Raw genomic sequence first — 12,456 nt, 5'->3', positions numbered from 1 at the left:
GATGGTAGAAGTGAGTTTACTCCAAGTGTCTTGTAGGTCATGCTGTAGAGACAGAACTCTGCCCAGGGGTCCTGTGCAGACCCCAGATAGGCATGTAGATATGTCTGCATGCCTGGCAGGGAGAATAGGAACCATGGCACTTCCCAGGACTACAAGAGCATCAATTAAGTGGGGGCAGGGCAGAGCCAAGGCCCTAACTCATGGCATGGTTACAAGGTAGAAGCCGAGCTCTGGCAGCTGGCTGGCACTGGATCACAAACAATATTCAAGTAACCAGCTTGGAAAGTGGTCCGACGGCACCATTGGTAGAAGCAAGGAACAGAAGGCTGGGGTGACAGACAGATGTAAGTATACTCGGGGTGATAGGGGACCCCCATTAGGCAGCTGGACATACTGGCATGGAGCTTTACCCAGGCATAAGGTTAAGTGGAATCCTTACAAAGCCCTTGCTATGGTGGTAGTGTGGACGTGAGGCACCATTCCTTCTCTGTGCAGCTTGGAAGTACGCAAACAGCAGAAAGGGGGGAAGAGAAACAACAGATCACCGTGGAAATCCTGACAGCAGCTGGAGAAATTGCAGTCGCTGGTGGGAGTCTCATAAATCCATCCCACTGATTCAATTATTTGCTTCCGACACTCGGTGACTCCGTGACTCTACATTATGAAGCCTTTACAGCAAGGCAGGACAGCCCTGACTTCAGAGGATTCAGATACTGTGTTTTTATAGTTCTCCTAGTTGGAGAATGCAACATGGCCAAACAGATGCTAACAAGCATTAGAGTCCGAGCCAGACGCCACTCCAAGATGATGCTCTCCAAGGATGGTCCAATGTCAACACAGAAACCAGTTCAACACACACACACATACACACACACATGTGCATGTCTGTGTATGTTGGATTGCACATGTGTGTGCATGCACATGTATGTGTGCTTGCATGTGGAAGGCATGTGTCACTCTTCAGGTCCTGGACACCTTGGGTTTTTTTCAATTTTTTTCTTTTGAGACAGGATTTCATATTGGCCTGGAACTCACCAAATAGGTTAGGCTAGCTGGCCAGTGAAGCCCAGGGGTACTCTTGTATCTGCCTCTTCTGCACTGGATTCTTGACATGTGCTGGCATGTCTAGCTTTTAGTGGGTTCTAGGGGTTAAACCCGAGTCATCATACTTGTGTGGCCAGCATTCTGCTGCCTCCTCAGCCCGCCAAGGTAATTATCATCGAGAGGTTCTGACGATGTTTGCTGGAGCTTCCTCACGGTAACTTAGCAGAGTGGGTACTTAGTCATGGTTGAGCACCTTTTAAAAATCACCATTTCCAAGCTTCCTGGAAGTGTCTAACTTAGCATGTTTTAAAGGCTCAAAAAACACATCTTATGCCACAGCCAGCAAACTGCGGGCAAATACTTCTTGGTAGCGCATGTGCTGGTAAGAGACAAAAATACCAGCACTGTGGGTAGCTGTGTTGAAAATGGTATTTCTGAAAGTGCTGCACAGTGGACGCCGCCTCTTCCCTGTCCCTTCCCACCCCTGCCTTCCACTGGGGAGGAGAGGGCTGGACATTGTGAGCTCTGGAAGTAGGCAGGGACTGATGGGGGCTCTCACCAGTGGTGGTGGGTTTGGTACCTGTATTTGATGCCACTGGGGGACAGAAGTCTGAATGCTGATGCTTCCCTTTCCCACCCCCAATTCCTATGAGGGGATCTAAAGCCCATGTGATAGTATTCGGAGAGAAGGCCTTTGGAGAACTGGGTTCCTTGGATGGGATTTATCAGAGGCTGGAGGGCTCTTCATTGCTCTGCCTGCCATGTGAGACTCTTTCATCATCTATGAAGCAGAGAGAGCAGCTCTCACTAGACACAGATCTATTGGGGGCTGGGATTATTGGCTGGCAGCTGAACTCTGAGGGGGAAACATCTGTTTATACATTACCAGTGTTAAGATTTGGGTGTAGCGTTTCCCCCTAAAGGCTCATGTACTCTTGACTTGGTCTCCATTGTAGCAATGGTGGAGGGTGGCCTCAGAGAAGGTAATTAACGGACACAGGGATCTCCTCTTAAACGTTCCATCAGAGATTTAGATTAAGAGTAGATTGTTCTAAAATCAGCTGTCTGGCCCTGGACCTCTCTAACTTCCCTCTCATGGTCTCGCCTTGATACCATTTCCTGTGTGTGGAAATGGCCCTCACCAGGGCTAACAGAAGCTGATGCCCTGCTCTCTTACTCCTAAAAATGTAAACAGCTAAAGAACCTCTTTTCTGTATAAAATTCCTAGCCTCAGGTATTTTGTCATAGAAATACAAACTATACTAAGACATCCAGTGCAAGGTATGGATTATTATACTAGCCAAGGAGACGGAAAGAGGAGAGATCTTCTAAGGGTTTCTAAAAAAAAAAAAAAAAAAAAAAAAAAAAAAAAATATTTCTGTAGTCAGTTGAATAATAATGACCCCCATAGGCTCATGTATTTGAACACTTGGTTACCAGTTGGTTGACTACTGGAAAGGATTAGGAGGTGTGGCCTTTATTGGAGAAAGTGTGTCACTGCAGGGGTGGGTTCTGATGTTTCAAAAGCCCATGCCAGGCTCAGTATCTCTCCCTGCCTGTCTGTGGATCAGGATGTAGCTCTCCACTACTTCTTCAGCTCCTGCCTGCCTACCTGCTGCCATGCTCCCTGACATGATAAAAACTGACTCACTTCTAAAATGGTAATGAAGCCTCAATTAAATGCTTTCTTTTATAAGGGTTGCCTGGGTCATGGTGTCTCTTCCCAGCCACAGAACACTAAGACAGTAGCCATCCCCAGTAGACACATGAAGACAAACTATCCTTCCTGCTATTACAGATCTTGGCTTGAAGATATGGTGCCTGGAGCTACAATAGATACCTTGTAACACAAAAGTCAAATAACAGAGGGAATGGAGAACCCATGATGGACCACCGCCATTGCTGAAGATGGGTTGTTTCTAGATACTGTTACTTCCAGCCAAACAACTCAACACATGCCACGTTAGAACATTCAAAGGGCTCCATACTTTTTCCCAAGCTGGCTGTACTTCAGCTCCTGCCTTCCTGGGGTTACCATGATTACAACTGTCTAACCATTTTTCATAATCTTTCATTTTTATTTGTCTTAAATTCTAATTTTCATATAAATAGATTTATCTTGTGCCACTTCTGTCCTCGATGTACAATGTCTCACAGTTGTTTGCTATGTGTGCCAACATAAGCACACCTTCCTGTGGATGCTAACTTTCCAGTCAAAGCTCCTGCGTATGGGATATGCAGGCAGAGCAGAAAGGCTTTGTTCTGTCTCTTACTGGAATGATCTGTACTGGGTTGGCCTTGTTCTGTTAGAAGGGGAGCCCCCAGCCCCTCCAACTAAAGCACCCTCTACCCCACCATTCAACATCTATCTTCCTGAAGAGAAAGCATTTTCCTTTAAATCTTCCGAGCCTACTTGTAAAGGGCAAGCTACTCAGTTATTATTTAACAAGTAATTTCTACACGCCAAGCACCATGTTAGGTGCCAGAGACAACAGACAGCACACTTATATCCCCAGCATCCTCAGCCTGCTTGCTAGAAAACCACAAAGACAAAACCAGAGTGGGTTCAGTTTACCCTCAGGCAGCAATTGATCTCCTAGCCCCCAGTTTTCTCATCCCAGGGCCAGAGTAGGAAGCTCCCAGCTCAAAAGTAGCCTCGCCAAGAAGTCTCGCTACAGTTGGGACTGCTCCACTTCAATTCTGGAGACATTGTGTCCCTTTCAGTGTTTGGCAGTGGAAGATAATCATTACGTATCTTTTTTTTTTTTAATCTAAAATTTTTGTTTAAAATAATAGATTCTTGATGGCTTTGACATCTCAGAATATTTTCAAAGCAGCTAGCATCATTTTCTGATTAACAGGAACCAGTCACAGGTGGCCCTGGAGGTAACATGGGAAATAGTTTGATGTTGGCAGCATTTTTGAAGTGCAAATGCTTCAGCTCTTGGGATGCCTCAATCCTCGGGGGACTCACAGAACTTCCTCCCAGCTCTAGAGGAGCAGGACCCCCAAGTGCTGTTCCCTAGAGCCATCCTGGGCAGCTTTCTGGAAAGAGTCTTCTGGGAGCCGGTGGTACTCCTACCCCTCCCACTCGTGCAAAGAGTGCAGGGCCAACCCGGCTTTACCCAGAGCTCCTGAGGACAGTTTTAATTTCTGGCTACCTTCCAGGTCCTCCCTGGACCTCCCCGATGAGGTCAAGGAAGGCTTCATCCTCTCTCTCCAGCTACTCCATTCCGGAAACAACGTTTTTCTGCAGGAAAGGGCTGGACCAAGAGTGTTCTCCAAGAGACATCAAGATCAATACCCATTGCCACAGCCCGACCCAAGCTCACACAACCCTAGAGTCTCAAGCTCACAACCCTAGAACTCAAGTTCTCAAGGCAGGAGGCCTGTAGGAGGTCCAGGCTAGCCGAGGCTACTGAGTAAATTCCAGGCCAGCCAGGGCTGCAGTGTGAGACTCAGTCTCACAGATAAACCACAATCCCCGGCTAAATTAGCCCAGTGGTGCAGCACTAATAAAACTCGGCAGTTCTGCTTAGGAAACCATTAGAACCACTGGCAAGTCAAAAGCCGCTTGCCAGTCAGCCCAGCAGCCAGGGTCCCCTGGAAGCCACCAGGCTCGCATGGCCCATATGGAGTCGCTGCCTGCCCTGGACCCACCTATTTGTTCAATGAGGTTTCTCCAGGAGTCCGCGGGAATGGGGTGGATCATCTGCAGGGCCTCGGTGAGCGTGGTGGGGCTGTCGGTGAGGGCCGGGCACTCCTCGGGTGTGGTTCCATTTCCAGGGGTGGAGGATGACTCGCTGCAAGAGAGGGAGGAGAGCAGGGTTGTTTATTTTTAAGCAACGACACACCTTGGCTAGATCGCAAGAGGCGATTGTTGGTCCCCACAAGCGGCTGCTGGCCGGGGGTACTGCCCTAAGAGCTTCCAAGCCAAGGGGGTCACAGTAGCCGCCACGTGTCCGGACCGGGCGAGCCCAACAAACCCTTTTTGTCACCATACCAGGGCGCGACGGGGTGATTCACTCCCACACCAGTCCGCCCAAACCTTCATGTTTTTCGAGCTCGCGGGCAGACGTCGGAAAGTTGGCGTACCCTGGCCGCTCCACAGCACGGAAGGCCGCTTCACAGCACGGAAGGCCGCTTCAACCGGTCCTGCCAGCCAGCTGCCACCCCACTCCCTTAGCCGTCGCGCACCCTCTAGCCCCACTCAGGGCTATGTCCTCCAGTCCCAGAGACTGGGAGCGCAGAGAGGAGCGAAGGGCGGGACGCGCACACTCTGGGAGTCAGGGAGAGGGTGCAGGAGGCCACCCCACGCTGGGTGCTAGTGACCTGGACCAGGACGCACGGCTCTCCCGGGGGTTTGGGAAGGTCCGTCGGGTTAGAGTTAGTGGGAGGCAGCAGGAGCCCGGGGACCGAGAACCCGAATAGGCCGCAGGGGTCCGTGAACATCACCTGGAGCGCGAGTGGGAGGGAGCACATGGGGACGGTGAATGGGGGCCGGGATGCAGCGGGTCCTCACCTGCCGGGCAGGTGTCCCGCTGCCGAGTCGCGCGTGTCGCTCTCCGAGGTAGAGCTGTCGTGGTCCACGGCGCAGGCGGCGCTGAAAGCTGCAGCCAGCAGCTCCATGGGGACCAGCGACGGGGTAGGCTCAGGGGCCGGTGGGGGGCCGCGCGGGGGACCCAGGATCCAGCCGGGGGCAACGCGCGGGCTCGGAAGCGAGGTCGCAGCGCGCGCGGCTCAAGCCGGAGCTGCGGCCGCCGCTGCTGTAGAGCGCTCCCGCGAACGAGCGCGCGCCTGGAGGCTCCCGGGGTTGCCACGGCAACGGGGGAGGCGGGCGGGGCGCGCGCGGCGGGGGCGAGGCCGGCGGCGGCGAGGTGGGGGCGCTGAGGCCGGGCGCACCCGGACCAGGGGGCGGTGACTCCCTACATGGACCGGAGCCCCGCAGCGCCTGCCTCCCCCGCGGCCGCTGGGTGCCGGGAGACGCGGGGACAGAGGGGACAGAGCTGCCTCCGCCTGTCTCCCTCTCCTGCCAGTGGGTCGTTTTTCGTAGCTCCGCCCCAGGTTTCTGGAAGGCGCGGGCGAGGCGACCCTCTGTCCCATCCCTTGCCCATGACAGTTCAGTCTCCTAGATCATGCTTTGGGAATGTATACCCTCTAATTCTAGTTGGAGAGGAAACAGATGTTTCTTCAGAACTCTTGCTCTCGACTCTCAGATGGAGAGGGGGGACCCCCAGCGCTGACGTCTCTCCTGAGTGGGTCTTTCTGCTGGACCAAATCTTTCCCAGCGACCCCCAAACGCTGCCGGGCCGGAGTTAAGGAGAAGGATCAAAGTTCCCAGGAACTACAGTAGGATTTCCCTACCCACAAGTAGATCCGCACCCTACTGTTTGTTAGCTAGTACAGCGCTCAGATAAACGAGGATAAGTGAGAGAGAAGTATCTCAAGTCAAGAGTAGCTGTGGCCAGTTCTGTAGGTACCTGGGAGTGAGGGTAGGGTACAGTGTTCCCCTGCATGGCCCCCCTCCACACTCCACTTGAGGGTATTGGTTGTAAGGAACCGGTTCCTGGGGTTTTGAGGCAGCTGTGTTTATTGGTTTTTATGGTGTTATGAGTATTTTGCCTGCATGTATCTATGTGAGCAATGTGTTTGCCTGGTACCCTCCAAAATTAGAAAAGGGCTCTGGATCCCCTGGAACTGGAATTACCTGGTTGTGAGCCACCATGTGTGTGTGCTGGGAACTGAACCTGGATCTAGAGCAACACGTGTTCTTAACTGAGCTGTTGCTCCAGCCTCAGGCGTTGCTCGTTCTTGGATGAGTAGATGGGTCGGGCCACGCGAGAGGAACGGAGACATTTAAGGGAAGGGAGGTTGTTTTATTTGGAAGGGGCAATGGTTTGTTTAATTACCATTTGACACAGCCTAGCAAGCACAACCCCAGAAGAGAGTCTGAACGAGGGCTTGTCTACATCAGCCATGTCTGTGGGGGAATTGTCTTGACTCGGTTAACTGAGGTAGGAAAACCCAGTCTACCTTTGACTGTGCCATTCCCATGAATGGTGTTAAAAAACAAAACAAAACAAAAGAACCGAGCTAAGTGGTGTAAGCATGTGTATGTTCCTATCTCTCTGTTCTTGGTTGTGAATGTGTTGTGACTTGCTGTTTCACGTTCCTGCCTTGACTTGAGCTAAAATAAACCCTTTCTCTCCTAAATTACTTTTGGTCTGAGAACCGCAACAGAAAAGAAAGCAAAGCAGGAAGGATCTGTCATTCCCAGGTTGCAAGAGCTGGCATTCCCTATCTCTCCCCGACTCAGTGTGAGAAGAGGGTTAGAGGGGGCAGAAAACCCCCTGAAACCTGAAGCTGCAACTCACCCCTGCTTTCCTGAGACACAGTTCTCTTAAGGCATTACAGGAGTTGAGATAGAACCCCCGGGTCTTTTTCCCAAGCCCTGTACCTGCGCTTGGGCTTGGGCTTCCTCCTGGACGAAGCGCCACTCAACCACTCTGTTTGCTCCATGGCTGTCCTCATCACTACCCTCCCAGGCTCTGCTCTGGCTGCCATAATGCACTATCAGAGATGGGTGACTTCTGCACAACTGGAGTCTATCTTTTACAGCTCTGATGTCTCAGGGTAGCCGTGTGGGCTCTGGTATGGCAGACTATTGATTCTCATTGCATTCTGGCAGGAAAGGGAGGGAGTGTGTTCTCCAGGGCTTTCTAGTCTCATTTGTGAGAGATCCACCCTCATGTTGTAGAAGCTTCCCAAAGGCCTCATGCCCTAAAAGCATCATATTGGGGGGGGGGGGAGGGTGTTTGTTTCAACATGTGAATTTTGGGAATACAAACATTCAACCCATAGTATTCTCCCATTGAGCCCCCCCATCCCAAATTTATTTCTGTATACTCAAACTACATTTCATAATCCAAACAACACAGTAGTCTTCACCTTTCCCAGCATTAACCTTGAAGTGCTATCTACATCAGCTGTCGTGGGGAGGATAAATCTGTGGTATAGTGCAAGGCCCTAGGTTGGATGCCTGTTCCTGGGGGAAAAGAAAAGCCAACAATAACAAGTTAACTATGGTTAAGACTCAAGATCTGGCTTATCCTTAGGTAACGCTTCTCATCTGAAACCAAACATAATGTGCCCCTCTAAATACAGTTTTGGGACAGGTGGGGATCAATGCCCTAGTTACAGAAGGAAAGAAAGAGGTGACATGTCAGAGTCCTCATATGATGCTCCATCTTTATTATCAGCTTATTGGATTTAGAATCACCATGGAAACAGACCTTTGGGGGTACCTAGGAAAGTTTCCAGAAACGAAGAAGATTTACCATGAATGTAGGCAGCACCATCAATGGACCCAGGTCCCAGGTTTTAATGAAAAATGAGAAAGCTGGTTGAGCCACTTTGTTCATCTCTGTGCTTCCTGACTGTGATGCAGTGTGGCCCACTGCTTCATACTCCTGTGGCCCACCATGACTTCCCTACCACTTTAGACTGCATCCTCAGACTGTGAGTCCCTCAAACTGTGAGCCAAGACGAACCCTTCTTTCCTAAAGTTGCATTTGCTGGGGATTTTGCTTTGGAAGAAAGAGCAGTAGCTAAAACATCTGGTCAAAGAAAATTCCCTGAGGCTTGGGCATGGTTCTCTCTGGATTGTGGCTCTGCCTTGCACATCACTGGAGGGGTGGCCTGGTCCTACCTTGAGATCACCTAGTGGCAATGTTGCCTTGCTGCTTACTGGGGACTGCCCCATGCTGTGGCTCTCTATGGCCTGTACCCATGCCCCACCAGGGTTTGCAATGGCCAGGCCACAACTCTTTCTGTGTATGTAGGTGTCCTTAGAGAGATGAGATCAGAGCAGTGGTTCTCAACCTTCCTAACATTACATACAACCATTTAACACAGTTCCCCACGTTGTGATATCCCCCAACCATAAAATTATTTCACTACAACTTCACAACTGTCATTTTGCTACTGCTGTGAATAGTATTGTAAATATCTGATATGCAGGATATCTGATATGTGATCTCTATGAAAGGGTCATTTGATCCCCAAAAGTGGTAGCAACCCACAGGTTGAGACCCACTGCGTAGAGGCAGCTCTGCCTTAGCCTATGTGCTCTGCTCTGTCACTAGCCTAGGGTCAGCCTGAGAGCTAGCCTCAACTTCTGTGCATCCTTGCATGTGCTAAGGGCTAACTAAGCTCCATTGGTCCCCCCCCCCATCCCCTCAGAGCAAGCTCTTTTTCCTTGGTATATGCACTGCTAAAAATCTTTCCTCTCGGGAGTTCTGGGCCTTGCTGGCTGCCTGCCTAACTCCAGGTTCATTGATAAACCTGCTTCAAAGGACTCCATCTGAGATAGAGCAGGATACATGGTGTCCTCCTTTGTCCCCCACGCACAGATACACAGACAGAACACCTTCTCCCCATACACACAACACACACAAATACCACTTACTCAATACATACATAAATAAAAAAAGAGTTAAAAAAAAAAAAAAACCCTTTTCTCAATTAGTCTTTGCTATTGTTCTCTTCCTGAGCTGGGGGTTTGATTTTAAACATTGTGACCTGAAGGCAAAGGTCAGCCTCCTCTTGAAGTCATAGCTTCCCAGGGTCCTGCTCCCCCTAGCTCTCTCCAGGCCTTTGGGTGCATACTTTCCTAGGCTTGTTAAAAAACCGTTCCCTTCTCTAAGGCTTTTGGTGGTATCCTCCAAGACTCCTGGAAAGGAAGTCTAAAGGGAGGGTTAGATGAGGTTGGCCCGTGGAGGACTGTCTTGAGTGACTGAATTCATGTGGGGAGACCCAGCCTGAAAGTGGGCCTGCTATTTGACCTGAGACAACTGTATGGAAGGTTGTCCCCCACCAGGTCCCCTCCCCTTTATCACCAGCAGTGGCCACCAGCACTGTGATGCTGTGAGCCAGGTATCCCTAGGAAGAGCTTTCACGGCAGTGAGCAGGGCCTGCTGATTTGCATGGCTCTGTCCCTTAAATCTGACATGACACGAAATGGAAGCTGTCACCTTCACACTCTGCTGCACTGAAGAATATTCAACTTTTCTTAAAGAAAAAAAAATCCAAAAATACCACGGTGAAATTACATACATTAACATGAATATAATAAAATCTTCCAGTTGAAAAATAAGCTAAAAATATGCTCCTAATTGTAAAATCAGTTTGGAGACTCACTGAGTTCTGAGACATGTAACCTTAAGCTAAATTCCCCATGTTCTAAATCCCATCATATTAGGGCTTATTAGGCAGGCTGTTATTAAAATCTCTACTTCGCTGACATTTTGCTCTGAATCATTCACAAAGTAAAGCACTAAGCGATATTTCAGATGTTTCTATCTGGCTGGCACACAGTAGGTTCTCTACATGCATATGAATAACTTAATGATAAAATTTTAAAAAGAAATGTTTAGCATTTTTAGACAGTTTGTCTAAGAGTTATTTATGTCTTCTTTTAGGTTGTAAGTACTGTTTATTTTTTCTTTATATGGCAAACCTCAGCATTCAGGTATCTTTATGCTTTCTGAGCTCTAGGTCTCATAGGTGGCTCATAGCAGATTTGGAAGCATATCGTCACGGCTAGTGTGGTGGTTTGAATATGCTTGGCCCATGGGAGGTGGCACTATTAGGAGGTGTGGCCTTGTTGGAGGAAGTATGTCACTGTGTAGGCGGGCTTTGAGGGTTCCTAGTGCTCAAGCTCCGCCCAGCTCAGAAGAGAGAGCTTCCTCCTGGCTGCCTGTAGAAGCCAGTCTCCTATTGGTGCCTTTGGATCAGGATGTAGAACTCTTTTGACTCTTCCAGCACCGAGTCTGCCTGGATGCTGCCATGCTTCCTGCTATGATGATAATGGACTGAACCTCTGAAACTGTAAGCCAGTCCCAATGAAATGTTTTCTTTTATAAGAGTTACCTCGGTCATGGTGTCTCTTCACAGCAATAAAACCGTAAGACAACTAGTGTCTTTAATGTCAACTTGACACAATCTGGAGTCATGGGAGAGAAAAGCCTCAATTGAGGAATTGCCTGTGTCATGTTGGTCTGTGAGCAGATCTGTGGGAGGTTGTATTGATCATTAGTTGATGTAGGAGCCCCCTGTGGGCATCAGGGTTTCCTAGGCAGGTGGTCCTGGTCCTTAAAAGCTAACTAAATATAAGGCAGGAACAAAGCCAGCCAGCAAGCCGTATTCCTCCATGGTTTCTGCTTCAAATTCCTGCTTGACTTCCTGCCTCCATTTCCATTAAGGATGGATCATAACCTAGATGTGTAAGTGGAAAAAAAATCCTTTCCTTCCAAATTTCTTTTGTGAGTATGTTATTACAGCAAACAAGATGAAACCAGAGTAGTTTAATTCTCAAATAGACACAACCAAGAATCACCTGGAAAAGGCATCCTAGGAAGGGATGGTTTAGATCAGATTGGCCCGTGGAGAATTGTCTTGATTAACTTAATTGATGTGGGAAGACCCAGCCTGAAAATGGGCCCACGATTCCTTGATTTGAAGAAAGTAGAGGAAGCTGGCTGGGTACTGAGCCTGTGTGATTTTACTCTCCCTGTCCTCACTCCCTGCTCTTGACTGTAGATGTGATATGGCCAGCTGTTTTAAGTGTTTCTGATGTTTGCACATTCCCACAGTGATGGTCTGTGAGCTGAATAAACCCTTTCTCTCCTAAGTTGCTTTTTTATTGGGGTATTTTATCATGGCAATAGAAAAGTAACTAGGTCACACACATCATTGTAAATCAAGATGATTTTTGTGGAATAAGGAATCACAGTTTATTTTTCCAAATAGGGAATTAAACATAGGGTCTCTTGCATGTTAGGCAAGCAAGCACACTACCTCTGACCTCCATAAAAACTGAGGTCAACTTTCTAAGTATCTATTAAGTTCCTGTGTCCCCAAGGCTAGGGTAGGATCCTCTGGTTGGCCTTTTTCTCCTTCCCTCCCTCCCTCCCTCCCTTCCTCCCCTTTCAATGCATGTTGTCATTTTTTTGCCCAAGGAAGTTAGCACTGTCTCAGATTCCCCAGGGAAAGAGAAGACTGTGGGTGTCTATCTGTGTGTGGAAGCCCCTTGGCTCCACCCTGCCCATCTTGATCCCTCTGTTGATTTGAATGTGCCCTTTTATGGTAGCCAGCACAATGTGAGTTTAATAACCATCTGTGGATTGTATGAATGCGTCCAGCAAATTATTCAAGCTGAGAGTGGACTCGCAGACCCCTGGTGGACTCGTGGATAGCCCCTGGGTTTGCATTAAAGTACAGCAGCCACTTTTCCTACCAGCCTCCCCTGCTGCTCTTTTCCCTGCTTCTGTCTCTCCTGAAGATACCCACCAGGTAGGTTTCCTCCAGCTTACTCATCCCACACACCTGCCACCCTCAATGGCTCCCCAGTGC

At 49.2% G+C, this 12,456-nt stretch overlaps 1 protein-coding gene across 2 annotated transcripts in view; it reads right to left on the bottom strand.

The window, feature by feature from the left end:
* Ngef (neuronal guanine nucleotide exchange factor) overlaps window positions 1-12,456 on the bottom strand; it is an 89,354-nt gene that overhangs the window by 26,947 nt on the left and 49,951 nt on the right. The window contains exons 1-2 of one of the 2 annotated variants that reach the window (XM_034521788.2): window positions 5,567-5,814; window positions 4,705-4,847 (exon numbers count right to left, since the gene is read on the bottom strand). In XM_034521788.2, the coding sequence (XP_034377679.1) occupies window positions 4,705-4,847; window positions 5,567-5,673 (250 nt within the window). In that variant the 5' untranslated portion in view covers window positions 5,674-5,814. Of the gene's footprint in view, window positions 1-4,704; window positions 4,848-5,566; window positions 5,815-12,456 lie in introns of those variants that run through there. The other variant, XM_076914855.1, reaches the window with a different exon arrangement.

The sequence above is a fragment of the Arvicanthis niloticus genome, chromosome 17 (assembly GCF_011762505.2).
Source record: "Arvicanthis niloticus isolate mArvNil1 chromosome 17, mArvNil1.pat.X, whole genome shotgun sequence".
Classification (NCBI taxonomy): domain Eukaryota; kingdom Metazoa; phylum Chordata; class Mammalia; order Rodentia; family Muridae; genus Arvicanthis; species Arvicanthis niloticus.
The sequence above is the reverse complement of the archived record's forward strand: the minus strand, read 5'-3'. Positions and strand labels throughout refer to the sequence as shown.